The sequence below is a fragment of the Brassica rapa genome, chromosome A07 (assembly GCF_000309985.2).
Source record: "Brassica rapa cultivar Chiifu-401-42 chromosome A07, CAAS_Brap_v3.01, whole genome shotgun sequence".
Taxonomy (NCBI): domain Eukaryota; kingdom Viridiplantae; phylum Streptophyta; class Magnoliopsida; order Brassicales; family Brassicaceae; genus Brassica; species Brassica rapa.
Window position 1 is genome coordinate 1,209,156 of NC_024801.2, and position 22,629 is coordinate 1,231,784.

The window sequence follows — 22,629 nt, forward strand, 5'->3', positions numbered from 1 at the left end:
TAATTAAATAAAACATATTAAAATGTGTTTTAGAAATTTTTTGTGATGAATATCATTACACCAAATGTAAAAATAAATTTAAAATAAAAATAATACAATATATTTATGTTTAATTAAAAATTTGATAGTAATTAAACTATATTTTTAAATGAAACATATTAAAATATCTAAATAAAACATATTAAAATATATATTTTAAATATTTGGTGTGATGAATAGTATTCAATTTAGTGGAGTGATGAATATTAAAATATGTAATACTATTAATATTACACCAAATTTAGTGGAGTGATGTCAAATTTGATGTTTTATTAGAGATGAAATCACACCAAATTTAGTGTTTTGGTGTCTTGTTGGAAATGACTTAATAGATGATAAATTCACATAACTATTCACCATATTAATTTTTTATAGAAAATAATTTTGTTAATATTTTAATTTCTAGAACTGTAAAAAGAGAAAGCACATAACTATTCACTGTATTATTATCGAAAATAATTTTGTTAATATTTAAATTTCTAGAACTCTAAAAAGAGAAAGCATTGATTTCCAAAAAAAATCGGCATTTACACAAAACATTGATTTCCCATAAATCGCGCGCGAATCGTTGTCACTCTTCTTTCCTCTCCACCTCCGCACAATCCATAAACACTTTTTCTAATATTTAAAATAATATTATTTTTAACCATTACAGAAAACATTACAATTAATTTTAAATAATAAAGTAATATTATGGAAGTTCTATGTTAATTAAAAATTTGTTATCAATTCTTGTCGACATTAAAAGCTTACTGAAGTTTGAATTCTAAAATAATCAAAATTTAAGTCTTCAAAATACTATACATCTTATCAGATCAATGAAAAAAAATTATAAGAATTTTTTGATATAAAATAGTTAAAGTTTTGATTTTTTATAAAGTGATTCAATGTCGTATAGGTAGAACCATAAACATATAAACATATAAAATTATTAATGTTGTATAATTTTTAATAGCATAATAAACATGCGTAAAATAACAATATCCCTTGAAACATAATTAACCCTAACGACCTTTTCTTCTCCATTTCTACCCACTCAAAGAAACACTCCATTCATCACTAACTCACAGTAAAAAAGTCTTTTACTAACACCTCTCGTGTTCCTTTTATCTCTCTCCTTTACTAGATCTCTTCTCCTCCTACAAAGAAACCCAGAATCAAAACCACTTGATTAAAGATCTGAACCAGCTTCCTCTCTGGGTTTCTTTCCTGCTAAATATGTAGTTAGTGACTAAAGTTGTAATCTTTCCATTTGATTTTTCAATCGTGGCCCGACCCTTTTCGTCTCAAAAAGCTACTTTTGTGTCTGTTTTGTTGGTTTGCTCTGTTTCGATTGGTCTCGTGAAGCAAATGTAAGTTGTGGGTACACATTATTTTTCTTTTTGGATTTTTACTCTGTTCAAGCTACAATTTATAAATGTAGATACTTTTTTTTTTTCATTTCATCTGGATTTTTATTAATGTTTATTCTTTGCTTGGATGGTTTGTGAAAGTGTAGGCTTAAAGGTCTAAAGATTATTTTACCAAAAAAAAAAAAAAGGTCTAAAGATTCTTTCTTCTTTGTTTGTCACATTCATTGAAGAGCAATAGTTGTTATACTCTACTTACTCTTTTTGGGTTCTCTTATATAAATGGCATAAGGTGGAGCTAAACTTTATTTACTTGGTTAATGCGTTTAGGCAAATTTCTATGGAGCAAGTACTGTATGTTCTTTGTCTTCAACCTGTGGTTTTGATTTCAAGTTTTGTTTTTTTCTTTTCTTGGGGCTGGTTTAATATGGTAATGCTGTTTAATTCTTGACAAAGTGAAACATAGTAAAAGATGAATCTCTTCCTTATTTTTCTTGTTTGGTGGTTTTTTAGTCACAATTTTTGTTGGATTTTCAGTTTTAATGTTCTCGACCTGCAATGGAGATGATTCTTGTGTCTCTCTATACAGTAGCTTGATTATGTGTTTTGTCTGTATTTTGTTTGAAAGATTGGTCCTTATTATTATTTTTATTTTTTAAATGAATGTGTTAAAAATGTATTCAATCAAAGAAAAGATCATGGTGGCTTTGTGGCATTCCTCCCTTCAGTTCTCTATGTGCTTATCTGTCTGAAAGTGTATATGAGATTAGATGATTAGTGTCATTTTTTGTTTGAGTGAAGTGATGGTTTCTATTAATAGTGGTATTGGTCTCAAGATGCTAATGCCTTTATTTGATTTTTGACTCTGCAGTTGAATCTACAGCAGAAGTAAAACCAGAGCTTCATTTTTACGAACCAATATGGATATAAGGATGATATATTTTGTGGTTTCCGCACTTCTTGTTACTGTGACAGCACAGGTTTACATCGTCACTATGGAAGGAGAGCCAATCATAAGTTACCAAGGTGGAGAAAATGGTTATGAAGCAACTGCTGTCGAATCTGATGAGAAGATTGATACATCAAGGTACTTTGAAATAGTTTCTCTTCTTTCCAATTAGTAACCAAAGAACTTTCTACACATTGGTTGCTTAGCTTAAACAATCTGTTACTTTTTTCAGTGAATTGGTGACATCGTATGCTCGTCACTTAGAGAGGAAGCACGATATGATTCTTGGAATGCTCTTTGAGGAAGGATCATACAAAAAGCTTTACAGTTACAAACACCTTATAAATGGATTTGCAGCTCATATATCTCCTGAGCAGGTAAAAAAAGATCTTGAGATCATTTTTCTCTGTGGGTGTTCCCTTACACTATTCCACTATATTTGGTTAGGCAGAAACACTACGTCGCACCCCAGGTGTTAAATCTGTAAACAAAGACTGGAAAGTGAGGAGACTCACCACACATACACCACAGTTTCTGGGACTTCCAACAGATGTTTGGCCAACAGGTGGTGGTTGGGAAAGAGCAGGAGAAGATATTGTCATTGGTTTCGTTGACTCGGGGATCTATCCGCATCACCCGAGCTTTGCCTCTCACCATAGATTACCTTATGGCCCTCTTCCTCATTACAAAGGGAAATGTGAAGAAGATCCTCATACCAAGAAGAGCTTCTGCAACAGGAAGATTGTTGGAGCTCAACATTTCGCTGAAGCTGCTAAAGCGGCTGGTGCATTTAACCCAAATATAGACTATGCATCTCCAATGGATGGAGATGGGCATGGAAGGTTCGTCTCTATGTTCTTCTTATAGTCTAATATTGTTCTCAGGACCCTTTCACTGTACTACTTAGGAAACCTGATTCTTTTTTTTTTTTACTTCTGGATTTTCAGTCATACGGCAGCTATTGCAGCCGGGAATAACGGTATTCCATTGAGAATGCACGGTTATGAATTTGGAAATGCAAGTGGAATGGCTCCACGTGCAAGGTAGGTGGATAGATAGTGCAAAATGGTAGTTTAGTATCTTCTCTTTCACAAGCTAAAGGCTAATTTTTTCTTTCAGGATTGCTGTTTACAAGGCTCTATACCGGCTTTTTGGAGGCTTTGTTGCTGATGTAGTTGCTGCAATTGATCAGGTAGAGTTAAAACATACAACAAGTTAGAAACGAACATAGACTACATTTAACGTAGGAAATGATTTCTCCTGCCGCATATTCTTTATTGTATGCCTTACTTGATACATGTTCAAAAGGCAAGAAGGTGGTTAGGCGTTTTATAGAAGATTATTGTTTATGCGGGCGTCGCCTAGACCGTGTTTTTGAATGCCTGATTAATATTTTGAAAATTGGTTTAGCAAAATTATTTTGTTTAATATTTTTCCACCTAGGCACTGCATAGACCGATTTTTAGAACAGTGGTTTGATATTAATTAGAGATGTTAATGAGCAGGCTGTTCATGATGGTGTTGATATCCTGAGCCTCTCCGTAGGTCCCAACAGTCCTCCAACAACTACCAAGACAACGTTCTTGAATCCATTCGATGCTACACTTCTTGGAGCTGTAAAAGCTGGCGTCTTCGTTGCTCAAGCTGCTGGAAACGGAGGCCCATTTCCAAAGACTTTGGTTTCTTATAGCCCTTGGATAATGACCGTCGCAGCTGCTATTGATGACCGTAGATACAAAAATCATCTCACCCTTGGAAATGGAAAAATGCTGGCAGGAATGGGATTATCACGTAAGAAAAAAAGCAAAATGTTATTTTACATTCCAAGTTATATGTTCTGATTGTGTGTTTCTTCTGCAGCATCAACACGGCCTCACAAGATGTACACTTTGGTTTCTGCAAATGATGTTCTGCTTGACTCGTCTGTCTCCAAGTATAATCCATCTGATTGCCAGAGACCAGAAGTCTTTAACAAGAAACTGGTTGAAGGAAAGATTCTTCTCTGTGGATATTCTTTCAACTTCGTTGTTGGTACAGCTTCCATCAAGAAAGTTGTTGCAACAGTGAAGCATCTAGGAGCTGCTGGTTTTGTTCTTGTTGTCGAAAACGTTTCTCCAGGAACAAAATTCGATCCTGTTCCTTCTGCTGTTCCAGGAATCCTTATTACAGATGTGTCTAAGTCAATGGTAAATGAGAGTTTTAATGTTTCACTTACTCTAATGTTGCCAGAATCTTAAACTCAGTTCTATGCATCTTTAGGATTTGATTGATTACTACAACGTTAGTACATCAAGAGACTGGACAGGGAGAGTTAAAAGCTTTAACGCTCAGGGAAGTATAGGAGATGGTTTAGCACCTGTTCTTCACAAATCATCACCTCAAGTGGCATTGTTCTCAGCTAGAGGACCCAACACCAAAGACTTTAGCTTTCAAGACGCTGATCTTCTTAAACCGGATATTCTTGCACCCGGTTATCTAATATGGGCTGCTTGGTGTCCTAATGGAACAGACGAGGCTAATTATGTTGGTACGTAAGCATTCAAAGTGCTGAAGGTTCTTTTGAAATAGAACTAAAGTTTCTTTGTGCTCTTGAGCAGGGGAAGGGTTTGCGCTAATATCAGGAACCAGCATGGCTGCACCACACATAGCTGGGATAGCTGCGCTTGTGAAGCAGAAGCATCCTCGATGGAGCCCAGCTGCTATCAAATCAGCTTTGATGACAACCTCAAAAGTTGTAGATAGAGCAGGAAGGCTTCTCCAGGCACAGCATTATTCAGATACTGAAGCTGTAACGCTTGTTAAAGCCACTCCTTTTGATTACGGAAGCGGCCATGTCAATCCAAGTGCTGCTCTAGATCCTGGTCTTGTCTTTGATGCAGGTATTGTTGTTTCTGTGTTTTCATCAATGATGTACAAAGATCTCTGATGGATATTCTCTTGTAGGTTATGAGGACTATGTAGGATTCTTGTGCACAACACCGGGGATTGATGCACATGAGATAAGAAACTACACCAACACTCCTTGCAACTATGAGATGAAACATCCTTCAAACTTTAATGCACCATCGATCGCCATTTCTCACCTTGTGGGGACACAGACCGTAACAAGGAGAGTGAAGAATGTGGCAGAGGTTGAAGAAACATACACTATAACAGCTAGGATGCAGCCTTCTATAGCCATTGAAGTGAACCCTCCAGCAATGACTCTTAGACCTGGTGCTTCTAGAAGTTTCTCGGTCACTCTGACCGTGAGATCAGTTTCTGGAGTGTACAGCTTCGGAGAGGTGAAGTTGAAAGGTAGCAGAGGGCACAAAGTGAGGATTCCTGTGGTGGCTCTGGGACATAAGCGATGATGAACAAATGTTGTTGTGTTTGTAATATTATTTTTTTGTAATATGCAGTCAGTAATAAGAATGTAGTTCTAGAGAGTTCTGTCTGAGAAATGGAAAATGCTTAATAGCAATTTGTAAAATTAGTTTTTGATATAGAACTACACTTTTAAAGCCAGTGAGATATATGATCAAATGAAAACCACCAAACACTTCCTATGCTTCTCAGGATCACAACAATATTTTCTGCTCTTTAACCGACTATGTAACGAGTTACATCTTGTAATGAGGTTTATGCAGTATACTTGTGTAGTTTGAGAAAAGATCGATCAGTTTATCAAGAGTATCTGCATGAAACTTCCTTCCGAAGAGATAACAAGGTCTTTTGATTCCATTCCACAAGCATTGTGTCCATGTTACTACACCCTGTGTTTGTAGACAACAAAATAAAAAAGAGAGGACTATAATCTCATCTAACGTTAAATTTATAGCTGATTACAAGTGGAGATTGACTCGTTTTAAAGCGCGTACCGTTCTGTCACTTGTTACGTGTGAAACTGTGTCAATGGACTGCAAATGAATCATAAGGTAGTCAGTGTATATTTTTAAGATACTATTATCAGTTTAGTGATAATACCATGAGGTTCTTCAGTAACTCGTGCGTGATGTCTTCGGGCATGTATGTTTTTGGATGCCACTTTTTCTCAGACCAATCAACATATGTCAGAGTCCAGTTAACAATGCCACCAGGATCAAGTATCTGATGAGAGATTTATTACACCAATGTATATATTATAGATAAATACAAAAGAATGGAACATTTTCTTTTTTTAGCTAAAGAGTCAGAACATATTCTCACATGGAAGAGTGTTGGTAGGTAATGTTCATCCGCAATGCAGTACTTGTTACTCTCTACAGCTGGCTGAAGAAAAAAAAACAAAGACCTTTCCCATTAATTTGTCTAATAACCACTACATATATATAATCGACAAAAGAAACTATGAAACATCTATTTTGATGGGAAGGTCGTTAATTACTCACTCCACAATAGTCCCGGAATTTTGAGTAGTATAAACTGTCTGCTGCAGTTATTATTGCATGCTGACGCTTCAAGGAGAACCACTACACAGATTGTTGAAACTCTCTCATGTTTAAGGTCTTTCTCATGCAGATATAGTGTGTAAAATTGATGATATTGGTTAGTCCTAGGTGTACAGTTCAGATCAGGTTTTTCGCTTTTTGATTCTTTTGGATATATATATATATATTTCCAAAATGAAACGTTCGAGTAATTATAAAATTTGGCTGTTTTGAGTTTCAGTTTGGTTTGAATATTAAGATTGAGAATCAGCTAATACTCCAGAAGATTTTGGATCCAATTCGATTTTTTGAACAATTTTAAATATTCAGGTAAAATATCATCTTTGAACAAGTATTGGATAATTTAGAATTTTTGGATAAAATATCAGATAATTTGGACTGATCAGATATAAAATATATAGGAGAGTTATATTATTTCAGTTAATAAATATTCAAGTAATTCGGGTTTTTTCGGGTAATATATGAATCCTTGTAATTTAGTGATCTTGCATGCATTTTGAGGATATGAAGATCAGTAATTACCTGTGAACCCTTTCTAAAATCTTCTTTTGGAATTTCCGGCAACATGTGATCCGTATGCCTGCCGGTTCCATGTCGACCAGGATCGTAAAAGCTGAAGAGTAAGCAAAAATTATATATTAGTAGAGAGATGCTGGCTACAGTTCTGATATTGCAGGACTTTACCCGTCAACATAGCTGACATTGCTGAACATCATATAGTTGTACATGTATTCAAAACTTCGAAGTGGCACACAACTACAATAGCAAGAAACACTTTCAAGTTGGTTACTTACAGGCCCGGCTTAAACTTTTTGTGGGTCCTGTGCTTTATACTAAGATAGGTTTTTAAGAAAATTGTTTATAGTAAATGAAAAAAATCTCTGAGCTAAAATTTGTAGACCATAATTACTTAAATATTTAAATATAATATAGTTTCCAGTTTCAATTAAAGGCCCGTATCTGTGGTTTCTTCTTCCCAGTGATACACGCTCCCCTGCATATTTTGTTGAGCATTCACCTGCAATATTTGCCAGATAACGACATCTTTTTGAAAATACAGGACCCTAAATCTTAAAGAAATTTGTAGAAATTTTTTTGGACCCTGTGCTTTTGCACTGTCAGCACTCCCTTAGAGCCGACACTGGTTACTTAGTGGAACCTCATAGTCAGTGAGAAGAGAAATAAATTTCTTTTGAGATTTACCTATCAGAGAGTAAAACAAATTGCTGATTCTCAGGATCTCTAAGAGCACTGGCCAACAAACGCCTTTCAGCATCAATCATTGATATTGTACCCCAGACCACCTTCAGAAAACATATAGTAAAATACAATGATTGACTCTGGTTATCAATTTATAAAGTTATTGTACTCTATGCCAGCTTTCAGACTTAGATTATAATAATTTATTAATTTATATAGTTGTTAATTTTTTTAAAATTATACATTTATATTAAAAGATAACATTTGATTTCACGATATTATATATTAATTTAAATTAAATTTAAATTTATCACTTCGTATTGATTATATGATATATATTTTATATATTTAAAATATGGATCATAGAACATAAATGCGTTTTAGATATAATTCAAGAAATTAACACAAAATTTAAATGAAAATAAAAGGTAGGGATGAATTTCATTTTAAACAAAAGATAAACAATAAATATTTTGGTTATGATTATATAAACTATATATATATATATATACTAATTCTTAATTTATTTTTGTAATGGGATCGTATTTTTACCTTTTTAGTTTTGTTATTTTATTATTTTGTTTAAATTTTATTATATTTTATATTGGTCTAGTTTGAAATTAGTTTTTGAAATGTTAATTTATAAAGTATCTTGTATGTGATTCTGTTACCACATAAAAATTAATACAAAAGCAAGAGAAGTTCATGATTGGTCATTCCAGACCATAGAGAGATGACATAATATGTACAGATATAGACATCAGAGACAGACCTCATCACTTGGAATATCACGGTTAATAAAGTAACGACTGGTGTGAACCGGCGTATCCTTTGATGCATGGATATACACAGATAATTTCCCCTCATGACCCTGTGTGTGGAGAAGAGATAAACGCATAGATACTAAATAATTTGAGCAAAAATCAAATAGACGCAGATATACTAAATAATTGCAATACGATGTATTATTCTAGACAAATACTTGGCGCTTTAAGATGATGATAATATAACTTTCTCAATTACCTAATTAGAATCAACAAACGAGACTCTGATACCATATTTATTTCACGATTATTTAAGTTTAAATTAATTACCGATACGTGAATTAAATCAAATATTTTATATATTAATGTTGGTCCGTTTAAACTTTTGACGTGGGATCTCAACACTTTTTATCATAAGTACCATAAGAAACATCTAACACAATATGCGGGGAAGAGATATAGTTTACCCGGAAAAAGAGATCCCATAACTTTTCAAAAGGCAATGTACCCGGAGTTAAGAACATAAATGCAATCTTAGAAGTCTTTTTTATAACACGAGGGGAGCTCAAGACTTCCCTAGTCACTACACGAGCTGTGATTTCGTCATAAGAAAACTCCCTCGGCGAGGTTGGAAGCCAATCAGTAAACCCCTTGCAACCTTTAGACGAAAGCATATAACAAGCAGCTTTGCTGTGATGAGGGAACATGTAAGCACCAATTACAAACATTATTATCAACGAAACCACTGCGATAATCCATACTGGCTTCTCTGTACGAGCACGGTGACGAGCACCAGGCATATGACTTGTTCTGCCTAGACGCCACCCTCTAATGGCCTTCATCTCATAAACAAACTCAAACTCAAGTAGGAACAAGTTTATTCCACTTGGCAGTTAGAACCGGTTGAAACCTAAAGTTACATTGAAAAACAAAACCCATTTTTGAATATCAAAACTATTCCATAGGAAACCACAGAGATACGGAGAACAAGCAAGACTACACATGATGCAATATTGAAAACTAATCAAGACTTATCCTTAAAAACTTTTTAAAGCGTCCCAACAAAACAAAACAAATGCATCACACCAGAAGTGTGAAATCTCCAAATTGACAACCTAGATGCTGATGAAGAGTATTCTTGTGACCCAAGAGATGATGTAATAACAAGCGAGGATGAATAAAGATTATTCTACTGTTATAAAATATAATTTTGTACTATTATGTATGTATATTTATACTATTCTGTGTAGAACAAAAATGTTTCATATTTAGTAATTTTGTTTATTGCTCTTATTAACATTTATTTTGCTAGTTATAAATTAATAATTGATGAACTTTGTAATATTATAAAATACAATTTTTAATTGCATTTAATATGTATTGAATTAATAATAGATTTGTATCTCTTAAAGAAGTGAATAGTTTTTTTTGCCAAGGAGAAGTGAATAGTTTCATTGTTAAACAGCACCATATTCTATTTAGTCACATATGCATGTTTGTGATATAACTCTAAAGATATGTAGATTAATATCATAAATCAATTAGAAGCAAAAAAATCTGGTGATAGCTAGATTTTAGAGATCCACTATAACTACCTTATATATTTTAAATGAGATTATATGTATAAACCAAAATATTCACGAACCATATATCAAGTGATGTGGCAATAAAGGAAAGTAATTTTTTTTTTTTTTGCTAAGAATGTTAATATATCATAAAGATAGAGATTGTTTCTTACAAAAGATACTAATCTATACAACACAACGCCCTGGCAAAAAAGAAAGTAAAAACAGGGTAGTTGGTAGGGTAACATCATATTGGAGTCCAAAGGAGTCCCATAAAAGAACAGAGGCGGAAAGCCATAGGATTACAGCAGCCAAGACGACATGAGGTTTATGAATTTCTTCCGCTTCCTCAGAACATTGATGGCGTTGATGACCTGTCTGTTGATATCCTTAAACACAACCAGAGGAGGAGTGATAGCTTGATTATGGAGCATGTTGTTTCTCTGTCGCCAAACAGAGTAAACCAGCGATTGGGTCACCAGCATTTTAAGCACAGTAGGAACTGAAGGAGCCGGTGCACGAGCCCATTGCATAAGGTCCGACCAAGAGGTAAACCGTGGCACTCGACAGCGAATCCTTAGCTGGATCTCAGACCAGACAGTCATCGCATAGGAGCAAGTTAACATAAGATGGTCTCTTGATTCAGGGGCATTAGAGCAGATACAACAGCTCAAGGGCACCTGCATACCCCAGGTGGAGAGCCTGTCACGTGTTGGTAGCCTGTTAAGGTTCGTTACCCACATGTGAAAAGCGTGCTTTGGGATGGCTCCACTGTACCATATCTGTTTTGCGCTTTGCTGGATAGTACCCCTTGGTCTTAACACTTCCCAAGTTTTAGAGGAGGAGTAAGAGATGCTGGTGTGACCATTAGTTTGCCATCTGTAGATGTCAGGACCTTTGTCCAGCGAAGGAAGAGAGGTTGCTGAGAGGAAAGCATGGAGCGAAACCTCTTCTTCAGACCTTGGGTTAGGCAGTTTCCAGGCTGTGGGAGAGCAAGCGGCTGCGACTGGTGCATCTATCCTGATCCTCAGCCTACGGGTGCCATCACGCCCAAATACATCAATTAGGGGGCCCATTGAGGTCCAATTGTCGAACCAAAAACTAGTGGTAAGGCCATTGTTAACTTCGCTGAACAGAAAACCAACTGCAAGGTCCCGGAGTCTGAGCAAACCTCTCCAGTTCCAAGACTGACTTTGGGCTTCCTGCTGAGTCCAGAAGTGGTAAGGGGAGCTGTAATTGTGTGCTTTGTGCCACGCTACCCAAAGGGAATCACTACCAGAGAAAAGAAGCCAGATCAGGCGCAGGAGGAGGGTGATGTTCCAACGCTTGAAGCTTCTGAGGCCAAGCCCCCCTTCTTCCTTAGGCAGACAAACCGTTTTCCATGAGACTTTGGCGTGAGCTCGCCTATCAGTTGAGCCAGACCATAGAAATCTCGAGCATAGTGATTCAATTCTGTTTATGCAACCTTGAGGCAGAGAGAAGGTTGAGATCCAGAAATTAACCATTCCGGTGATTACCGTTTTTAGTAACAGAGAACGACCCGCAAACGAAAGTGACTTCGTGGCCCAAGCATTGAACTTTCCATTAAGCTTATCCAAGAGCGGTGAGTACTCGGAGATTTTCAGCTTGCAGTGCATAAGCGGGAGGCCCAAGTAGCGTATAGGCAGTGAGCCGACAGAGAAGCCGTAAGCTTCCACCGCCGTGGCCTCTTGAAGGCTCAGACCCGCATGAAAGAGCTCGGTTTTGTCTCTGTTCATATGCAAGCCGGACCATCCAGCAAAATCGTCAAGGGTCTCTGTAATACCATGGAGAGACGAACCGCTACCATCAAAGAATATCATCACGTCATCTGCAAACATAAGATGAGTGATATCCAGTTCTTCGGTATGAGGATGGTAGCGGATATATCCAGAGCTGAATCTAGAACGGAGCAGGCCAGAGAAAGCTTCCATTGCTAGGACAAAGAGATATGGCGAGAGGGGATCCCCTTGCCGCAGACCTTGAGTACTAGAGAAGAAGCCTCCTGTGTGTCCGTTCACTGTCACAGAGAAGGAGGCCGAGGTAATGCATGTGGAGATCCAATCAACGAACACGTCAGGCAGATTTATGGCTTTTAGGGCCGCAATCACAAAGTCCCATCTGATGGAATCAAATGCCTTGCGCAAGTCTACCTTTAGCATGCCGCTTGGCTCCACGTTGTTAGTATTATACCCATGGACAATCTCGGTGGCCAGCAAGACATTCTCCGAGAGAAGACGGCCCGGGATGAAAGCAGATTGGGAGTGTCCTACTGCCATCCCGATAATTCCTCTCAGCCTGTCAGAGAGAAGCTTTGATATCACTTTGTAGATAGTATTCAAGCACGAGATAGGCCGAAAATCCGTTGTCTTTGACGCATTAAGAACTTTGGGGATGAGAACCAGATTCGTTGCGTTGATTTGCTTCAGCAAGGATCCAGACGAGAAGAACTCCGCCACTGCAGCAGTGACTTCACCCCCTACAACAGACCAAGTACCGATAAAGAATTCCGGTGAGTAGCCATCAGGTCCGCTTGCTTTATTCCGAGGAAGTGCAAAGAAAGCCGTCTTTATATCTTCACTGGTGAAGGGAGCGACCAAAGCATCTTGCTGTTCGAGGGAGCAAGAGAACTGAAATAGTTGATTAATGTCGTCCTGAATGAACAGAGATGGCTCTACCGGCCTGCCCAAGAGGCTTGAGAAATAATCTATGCAATGGTTTTGAATATCCATTTGAGATTCAAAGCGCTGGCCAGTATCGTCCTCCAAGTAGTGGATGTGGTTCATTGCTTGTCGCGCATTAGCCATACGATGAAAGTAGGGTGTATTGTGATCACCAACCTCCAGCCAAGTGACTCTAGACCGCTGGTAGAAGAAAGATTCCTCTGCGTTCGATAGAGTAAGCCATTTCTCCTGGAGGGAGAGCTCAATATCTGCATTTTCAGATGAAGGGTCATTGAGAGTTCGGACCTGGGCGATGGCTAGAGCTTGTGAAGCTTCCTTAACGCGCTTTTCGATATCAGAATAATTATTCCTGCTGAACTCTCGAATTACCGGCTTGAGGCTCTTAAGCTTTTTGACGACACGAAGCATAGCAACACCAGATACTCTAAAAGAAAACCAATGCTCTGCCACAAGCCCAACGAATATATTATTTTATTATGCAGTTCCAATTTGTTATTATAGAGTAATGATAGTATTAATTAACACATAGCCTTGGCTACAAAGACATTAGAAACGATTAGAAAAAAAGTTATCTTTCACGATTGATTTTATTTCCATAAACAGATAGTTTCTTGAAAATCGGCCATAATAGAAACTGCACCACATTTTTGGTTTATCTTTTTATCTGAGCCGGTTATACAATTAATACTAGGTAATAACCCGCGCCTTGCGCGGAATGTGATTATTTGTTTTGTTATTTTTAATAAAAACACATTAAATTTGTTTAATCTGGATATCGGTTCGGTTTTAAGTTATTTTTTGGTTTTTAATCTCCTAAAATATAACCATTATTTTAAATTAATATTTTATTTTGGTTTGTTTTGTTAGAATGTTTGATTTTTTAGTTTTTTAGAAAAAACCAAAAATTACTATTATTTGTTTATTTTCATGTTATAAATTTAAGATAATCGTCATGTCGAACTAATAGTTGTATATCATAGTTTGTAAGCGGATAATAGTTCAAGAAAAAAAAAAGAAAACTATTAAGACAAATCATTTCACTACAATTTGGTCGGTAGTGGAAGAAGCATTAAGAAAAAAAATATTTCAACTTCCAAAAAAAAATAGATACTTCAGTGGTGGTAAATACTTATAAGGTGCTCACATCAATGTGCATATGTATGTGTATGTAAAAGTATATAAGAATAAATGACAAATATATAAAGATATTGTTAATTAATATTAAATGACATTTTTGTTCTAAATAATACATGAAAGATAAAATTAAAATTAATTAAAAATTAAAAAGGCCTTGACATTAGTGAATTTTTTCCGTATAAAGAAAAATCAATTGTATCCGTAAATAGAGGTGTGCACATATCGAATATTGGGGTATTTGGAGGCATTCAAGTCGATTCAATCTTTAGCCACCTAGATAGTCGGTGACTCTGATAACCGAAATGATTTAGAATTTTAAAAATATAAAGTATATAGTGTGAACATATTTATGAATATAATGTGAACGCATTAACATATTTATTATCAAATTATCGTGAGGCTGCCACGTGTCTATTATAGTGTGAATACATTTATTACAATGTTTCTCCTTTAATATATAAGGGATGTAGCAGATTGTAATGTTCTTATAATGATCACCGTCCATTATTCTGTTTGGTCCAACTTAAAGAGAGGAATAAATAAATAGTTAAGAATTTAGAAAATCATTCATGTAAACAAACAGTTAGAAATATTCCAAGCTTACGATGTATTAGAACACTTACACATTCATCTTTATGATCACAAGTACTAAAATTTTGTTGACTATATTGTTCATCTGCATTTTTTTTTTTTTTTGCAAATTTTTTTTTTATTTAACTTTCTCATAGGTTATGCTTAGAGAAGTTGACCGGGATTCAACGTTGTCTAGAAATGAGATACAAAAAGTGATTCAAGTAAGTCTAGCGTTCAAAGGCAAAATTAAATCCGCTTTAATTCAGTTTTAACTTCTTTTATGTTGATGCCAAAAAAAAAAAATTTCTTTTATGTTATCCGGTAACGGTTTAGTTCGGTTTTAATTTCATAAAATCTAACACAATTTTTAATCTATTGTTGTACTTATCAATCTATACTATTAAAAGGGAAATAGTCTTAAAAAATCTAATAGCACAAGATTATTGTACCCTTTCATTAGATTTATTTTTTTGATCTTACCATATATTTTTGTAACATTACACGTTAATTAGATTATACCACATCTATACCCGTTTTTTTTTCTAACAAACAAATCAATAATATTACACCATATATTTACAAATTAATAAAATATTATACCACAACTATATCAATTCTATTGGCCACTAACGACTTCTAAACATGTCCCATTAAGATTATAACGTGATTGATCTATCATAATATACAAAATTATGTCATTCTATTGACCTACGAACTATGAAACATTACACTCCATCTTGCCATTGATCAGACTGTTTTTTTTTTTTAATGAAAAAGCTCCTTGGATGTCTTATGTTGACCTTACATGTCTTCTCTTCGAAGAAAAAATACAAGATGTCAAAACACTTATTCAAATGTCACTTATTCAAAAGTCAAACACGACTTTGTTAAAGACCTAGACCACCATTTGACACAATCATACCACATTCTTCATCACACTGTTTGTTATACAATCATACTCTTACATTCAAATACATCAAAACGTTACATCACATATACATATTATTGAAACAGTTACATCTATACTATTAAAGCGAAATCCTTTTTATGATTACTAGATCTTTTTTCCGTGCTACGCGCGGATTAGTGCACTAAAATATTTTTAGATATTTTGTTTTTATATTTGATTTTTTTTTACATTTCTTTTCTCTCGAAATCATAAAAGGTTTAATAGAAAAAAACAAAAAAAAATAATAACTCAACATAATTTATAGTGATTTTTTTGAATTGGTGAATTTTACTTTGTTCTTTATTGTGTTTATATTAAACTTTTTCAACAATTTTATGCAACCCAAATCTTCTTGTTTGAGGTGTCTCGTAAATTAATAATTGAGTTTTCTCTATTATGTCACTTATATATATATATATAATATTGTGAATTTTTGTTGGATATTATTATTGTTATGATAAATGGTAAAGAAAAAAAACCTTTCAACTGTAGATATTGCAGGTTTCTAGATATGAAAGATGTTGCCTTCGCTCATGTTTAAGCGTTAGGGACGCCAATGACAGATAAACAATAATAAGAAAACTATGTGTAGATTATTTCAAGATTTGTGTATTGCTGATGCTGTGATGCATGAGTTCGATCTTTATCACCGTTCTTACTAATTTATCATCATACAAAGTTCATAAAGTCAATCAATTCAAAATTTTTTTTCAAAAAATCAATCAAGAGTTTAACCAAAAATTTAACACCGCTTGACTTTGTTGTAGATATAGAGCAGGTGAGATGGAAGGAATCATTTATAAAGTATGTAAGAAGAAAGAGGAGAATATGGGAGATGAGTTCATTCCACCGAAATAAAACCTTAGAGACACTACATATAAGATTGATTAGCCTCGAGGAAATGTCTCGTATGAGAATATGATTATGTTGATATATGTAATTATATTTTTATTTATTTATTAGTATTACTGGATATATTTAAGTAAGATGGCTGATTGGAATATTTTGATTGGTTACTTTTTGTTAAATATTTTGGCTTATGTTGAAGGTCTCTCTTTGAAAGATGTTTTTATCTTCTTCTTTTTGTTTTTATGTGTCATTTTTGTTGTTTTCTCATGTTTTAATTTTCCATTTTAGATTTTTATTAGTATGAATAATAATTTATTTAAAGTATAATAGATCATTTTTTATTATTTGATTAGTGTTTTTCTACTTAGTTATATCAAAATTTTAGGAAATTTTTCCTAAACTGCCACATTCTAAATACAACTTTTTATGTTTATCTTAACCATATTTCTATCACTTTTAAAAAGATAAATAAACACTTCTAATAATATGGTTAATTAATCTAAAATTAGGGTTTAGATTTGAGGGATAGTGTTTTGGAAAATGGGTATATGATTTTAATAAATATATAAATAAATACTTAATATTTTAAAAAATGAAAATAGTTTCAAAAAAATTTATAATTTGAAAACAAAATCGAAAAAAGAAATTTTGACCAAAAAAGAAAATTTGAAAAAAATTATAAGAAGTTTCAATTTGAAAATGTATGATTCAAAAATTATAAATTTATTATTAGTTATTTAAATTTGAATAAAAAGTTTCAATTTTATATGTTTTTGTGTATCTTAATTTTTTAGTTTAACCATATTTTATTTTACTAAATTTCATTGTTTTATTATTTCCTTTGTTAAAATAAATATATACTATTAATTGTCTTCGTCTTATTTTGTTTTTTTATCTCTTACTTTTATTCAAAATATATAAATACATTAATCTTTACACCTGGTGTTTTCATATTTTTATATTAATTTTAGATTAACACAGAATTAATATTTTTGTATATGCAGTATACAATATATTATTGTTTTTTGCTGTAACTTTACAATATATTATTGTTAAGTCCGCTTAGGTGAAGAATCTGTGATTGTGATGCTTTTATCGCTTTTTCACAGCTTTAAAATTGTTGATGAAGCACAGTTGTTGCTGTTTCATTGCTTCCTTCGTTTTTTTCAACTACCTATATCTCTAGCTCATCATATAAATGTGCAGTTCCAGATTCTATGAGTGTGCAGCGCCTGCAAGTATATCCCCAAATATTTTTTAGATTACATGCATTGAAGATTTTTATATTTTATTGTGATTAAAGAAAACTGTTTACCATGTTGCATACTGAAAGCAAGATGAGTAGTTTAAGATATGAGGTAATGGTTTAGTACTAAAAGATCTTCTTTGAGCTCAAATACTAAGGAAAAAAAGGAAATAAGGAGAAAAGAGTAACAGAGCACATCCCCCATATAGGAGCTCCTAAAATCACATTTTTTGTTCTCTTTATAATTTGAGCATCCTCACCTTCCACCTGAAATTCAAAATTTTCCACAGGCTAAGGAACTCACATTCACAATGTAAAGATTTTGTTTTAAAAAAAAAGAAAGACTATGTTTTTAGAAGATCACAAACATATTTGCCTTTGTTTTTTTTTTTGCAAACAATGAGACACTAAAAGAGAGATAAGCTTGAGAATCCAAGGCCTTGATTGTTGTCGAAGAACCAATATAATTTCTAACAAAAAGTCAAATCTCAGATGAAACAAACGACTTATTCTGTCTGAAGATCTGTTACAATTTAGGAGAATGTAAACCACAACTCCCACAAGGCATAACTTTTTCTTGCAAATTGTAACCAAAAATTATAGCAGATTCTAACTAAAGAGAAAGTTTGTAACACAAAAGTTAACTTCTTCAACTCAACCACAACATTCAACGTCATATTTTAAACCAAATCGTGTCTCCAACTACATACTACTTATGTACTGTACACACCCCAAAAAGATCATCCATGTACTTGGCCTTTATGGTTTTTGCTCTGTTTTTGAATCTTCTGCAGCAACTTTTCCTTCATTTGTTCAACATAAGGAACAAACTAAACTTATTACCAAATCGTTAGCAAAAAAACCTTAAGGAAATAAAAAAAGAGAATAATAACCAACACTTTCCTGCAACTAAAGCGTGTTGCTGCCGTACGAATAGAGGTGCGTCTTTTTGAAAGAAAAACATCATGTAGCACCTTTCCATCATTGATACTACATTTATATTGTGCAACCTAAAGGGATGTTTTTCCTAACCCTGGCTTGAAAAACGTTTTTCCTTGATCAATCTAGCCAATTCTCAAAGGGATATTACTCTTACCTATAATATAATCAAATACAACAACTGAGTGATTTCATATCTACAAAACAAATTCTACTTGATTCCAATTTAGTCTTGAGAATTCCGCGTTAACACCTTGATCAAGGCTGGTTCTGGCCACAACTATTCTCTGCTCTTAGCATTTTAGCTTCATTTGTTTCCTTAACAACAATCTCCATGGACTTTGATCAAACTGTGCATCGTATCCACCTTCTGTTAGACATAAGAAAACAATATTAGCAACATTGCACAAAAACAAATCTACTAAAACCAACTGAAAGATCGACACAAACCTGTGCGTAGTAGTGATTGTCACCGAACGTGTCAAGATTCTTATTGCAGGTGTCAACAAAGAAAAAAGAACCAGCCTTGTAAGGACCTAAAAAAACTGCTGCAGCAGAGAATCTAGCATACAACCCTTCTGCTATGGAAACTACCTTGGACCATACACTTGTTACTATAGAAACAAACCAAAAATCATATTTTAAATCTAGATATTAGAAGATGGATAAAGAAATTGAAGCTTTTAGGTAACCTTACATACAAACATTAAACATATAGAGAATATTGTAAAGATTCTGAGAATCAGTAAGCCATCAAATACAAAGATTCTGACCGGGTTCGAGGTATTGCCCTGAAGTTTCCAATTGCTTCCGTACAAACGTATCTGTAAAACATGGCCAGAAAATATCATAAGGTATATGGACGCAGACATTAAAAAGATGTGTCAAGAATTTCAGACCTATATCAAGGATATGATTAGGACCGGAGAGATAATGGCTACTACAATGATTTTGTTCTTTCACGTTGAGTAGGCTTGGCTGTCTCGGGGTAGAGGAAGGCTTCTCATGGGATTAGGGTTAGACAGAACTATGACTCCTATAAATACAAAATATGAGAAGAAACCGAACCAGTTTTGTGTGTGCGATAAATGCTTACGTTGGGAGGAGGAAGCTGAAGAAACTAAGAACGTGAACTGATGAGATAATATGGCTTGTGATTATAGTTATTGAGAGTTGACATGGCACAAACTCATATTCTAAGTGGCTGATTTAATTTGCTGAGGTGGATAGGCTCAATGGAGCTTATGTCCTCCTTTTAGTATAGTATAGATTGTAAGGTTCGGAAGGTTAGAAGTGAGATTATTGTGGCTTAACCTAGCTATTCATCGAACGACGTTCCTAAATTGATGGTTATATTATGTTTAACATACAGACAAACATAATAATTTTGTACATGATATCCAACTTATTATTGATGCTTGTATATTTTGTTTAGTGACATAGGGAAATTTTTTTTTTCTAATGCGTCTTACCAAAAATAATTGTTAGTCATAAAGATAAATGTGAGTTTATTATATGTGAGGTTAATAAATTTTCCTAGAAAATTAAAGGTTGGTCTAAGTTTGCAAACTCTTTCTAATGATACCACATCAGCAATAATAAGACTTAAGAGATTGACACCTCATCAAGTCTAAAATTTAATTAATACAAAATTAAGGTTGCATTTAAAAAAAAATAGCATCAACTAATATATAGGAGATTTTAACAAGGCTTCACACATATTTTGGTTAAAATTAATACAGTTGCATGTTGTAATTTTCTTAATAACTAACTAAAATTCCAGACATAATTGAAACTTATCCTTATAACACTTGTTATGAAATATTTTATTAACAAAATAAAACTATGTAATGAAACTTTCTACCACTCGGTGACTATCGATTTTTTAGGAATTACTCATTTATTAATTAGTCACCAAATATGTAATGAAACTTTAGTAATTAGGAATTACTCATTTATTTCTAATTTCATTGGTCACCAAATATATTAAAGAATAGCAATATTCCAATAGAAAACGGATAACTATAAGACCATATAATAGAGAAATGAAATATTTCTTACATAAGAAATTTATTAGATAAGAGAATTAATTACCAATGATGATGGCAAGAGAGATGAAGACGAATGAAGGCAATGACGGAGAAATAAAAGGTTCCACAACGAGAGAGATCACAAGCGTCACAACCTTCAATCCATTTTCCCGCCGAACTCAAGCGCCACCGTCTCCGCGGCTATTTTTGATACAACTATCAGGTTATGTTATGTATTTTCTGTGTGTTTCATTTGCTTTTATGCAACCTTGGATATGATGAAAATGTACAACTTTTGCATTTACAGTTTCTTTAATGGATTAGTTATCCTTAAGTGTTGTTGTAACATTTAAGAGTTAGTCCAATTAAGATGAGTTCAAGCACCAGAAATACAAGTCATTATGTTTAATCTTAATAGTTAATTCAATCATTAGATGATGAATTAGTATCAAGTAACACAAGAATTCTATCACATAAGAAACAGAGAACCCGTGGATATATGCCTTTGATACAAAGTGATTAAGATTCAATCTAGAGTGTTCAAAATAATAATCAAACAAGTCCAATAAGTTTAGATACAATTAATATACCAATTCTTTCCCAAGACAATAATCATTTTGCAATCAATAATTAAACATCAAATCTTTTCAATCACGCAAACATTAATCACAAGTCGAATAACTTCTTAAGCATTCGAAGCATCAATTCTCATTGGCTAAGCAAACAAAGAGCAATATCAATTTGATTTAGAGATTTCATCAAACACTTTTAATGTATAAAATGTCTAGAGTCTAGATTTAGGGAGATCAATCCTAAACTAGCACTATGAACAAGAGATAAGCCTAGAACATGCAAGATATAACACTAAACACCCTATATCTTCACTCAATCACTCTAATCACCCTAGCCCATAGATTCAAAATGAGTTTACTCACAAATCAACATGATAATACTTAAAACCATGGATGATTCAAAACTAATCATGTTTAGATAGCAAGATTTACTCAAGAACACAAGAGAATGGAGAATGGAATTTAGGATATTCATATTCGTTTTTGAAAATGAACATAGATTATTGTAGAAAATCACAACTGATTATTTAGTGAAACCGCTTTTAAAAATAAATATAGATAGTGGAAAACATCAGCAGATGCATAGGTGTTGATACTATCAAATGATCAATTCATAATTACTTAATTACACCCAACAAGCAAAACATATGAGACCAACCTTGGCTGTATCAAGGTGGCAGTTACAAAAATTCAAAAATCCTAAACAAGTCCATCAATATGAAAAATACTTCGTTTAAATCATATGATGCATTATTCAAACTTGCAAAAATGTATCAAAGGGTCGATTACCTAAAAGCAACACTTTTGGATTATGCATAAAAGATGACCAAAAAACTGTTGAATGAGGACACTACATATCTTAGAAGTTAGTAATTTATATATAAAACGGTTTATTATATTTTAGTGAATCATATATTTGAAATTTTTGTATCTAATATTTGTTGTCTTTGGTTGATTAGATAAATAACCGATTTTTAACAAGATCATGAAAATAATTTAGTGGAGTTTTTAAGAAAAAATCATATATCAAAAAGAAAGAAATTTGTTTAGAAAAGTTTTGAATTTTTAATATAAAGTCCAAACCATATATATACTACAGATTTACTATCTATATACTATATTTTAAAATTGGATTAGTGGACTGTATATGAACTCAGTCTAGTAGTTTTAATAAAATAATCATATAACAATATGTTGATCGAATTCAAAAATATGCAACACTAATGAAAATTGAAAATAAATTGGTTTCATAGTTTTTTTTAATATATGTTAAATTTATTCAAAAGAAAACTAATTTTGTACAACCAGTGTAAACTGTTTTTTCAGAAAGCGATAA

General features: G+C 33.5%; 2 protein-coding genes across 6 annotated transcripts; one reads left to right on the plus strand and one right to left on the minus strand.

The window, feature by feature from the left end:
* Nucleotides 1–869: 869 nt before the first annotated feature.
* LOC103828342 (subtilisin-like protease SBT2.5) lies at nt 870–5,885 on the plus strand. 3 transcript variants are annotated; one of them, XM_033275019.1, is made up of 12 exons: nt 870–1,391; nt 1,538–1,573; nt 2,258–2,475; nt 2,570–2,714; nt 2,785–3,179; nt 3,285–3,380; nt 3,457–3,529; nt 3,843–4,128; nt 4,198–4,523; nt 4,597–4,864; nt 4,935–5,216; nt 5,281–5,885. In XM_033275019.1, exons 3-12 carry the CDS (start codon nt 2,309–2,311, stop codon nt 5,688–5,690), a joined length of 2,448 nt encoding a protein of 815 aa, XP_033130910.1. In that variant the 5' UTR covers nt 870–1,391; nt 1,538–1,573; nt 2,258–2,308; the 3' UTR covers nt 5,691–5,885. The 3 variants fall into 3 exon arrangements, with proteins under 3 accessions (XP_033130910.1, XP_009102196.1, XP_009102197.1); XM_009103948.3 differs by lacking the exon at nt 1,538–1,573 and having other exon boundaries at nt 878–1,391; nt 2,260–2,475; XM_009103949.3 differs by lacking the exons at nt 870–1,391; nt 1,538–1,573 and adding an exon at nt 1,587–1,742 and having other exon boundaries at nt 2,260–2,475.
* Nucleotides 5,886–5,916: 31 nt separating this feature from the next.
* On the minus strand, nt 5,917–10,393 carry LOC103828344 (glycosyltransferase BC10). 3 transcript variants are annotated; one of them, XM_009103951.2, is made up of 11 exons: nt 9,847–10,393; nt 9,199–9,641; nt 8,740–8,838; nt 7,971–8,071; nt 7,452–7,523; nt 7,290–7,380; nt 6,708–6,788; nt 6,526–6,588; nt 6,304–6,426; nt 6,198–6,236; nt 5,917–6,092 (listed from the first exon to the last, which is right to left on the minus strand). In XM_009103951.2, exons 2-11 carry the CDS (start codon nt 9,571–9,573, stop codon nt 5,940–5,942), a joined length of 1,197 nt encoding a protein of 398 aa, XP_009102199.1. In that variant the 5' UTR covers nt 9,574–9,641; nt 9,847–10,393; the 3' UTR covers nt 5,917–5,939. The 3 variants fall into 3 exon arrangements, with proteins under 3 accessions (XP_009102199.1, XP_009102200.1, XP_009102198.1); XM_009103952.2 differs by having other exon boundaries at nt 9,818–10,393; XM_009103950.2 differs by having other exon boundaries at nt 9,199–10,392.
* Nucleotides 10,394–22,629: the final 12,236 nt, after the last annotated feature.

Coding starts and splice junctions, on each gene's coding strand:
- LOC103828344 (XM_009103951.2), bottom strand. CDS start 9,573: ATGAAGGCCATTAGAGGGTGGCGTCTAGGCAGAACAAGTCATATGCCT. Junction 6,589..6,707: donor AATTCCGGGACTATTGTGGA/GTGAGTAATTAA, acceptor TTTTTTCTTCAG/CCAGCTGTAGAGAGTAACAA. Junction 6,093..6,197: donor ACGTAACAAGTGACAGAACG/GTACGCGCTTTA, acceptor CTACAAACACAG/GGTGTAGTAACATGGACACA.
- LOC103828342 (XM_033275019.1), top strand. CDS start 2,309: ATGGATATAAGGATGATATATTTTGTGGTTTCCGCACTTCTTGTTACT. Junction 4,865..4,934: donor AGACGAGGCTAATTATGTTG/GTACGTAAGCAT, acceptor GCTCTTGAGCAG/GGGAAGGGTTTGCGCTAATA. Junction 5,217..5,280: donor TGGTCTTGTCTTTGATGCAG/GTATTGTTGTTT, acceptor ATTCTCTTGTAG/GTTATGAGGACTATGTAGGA.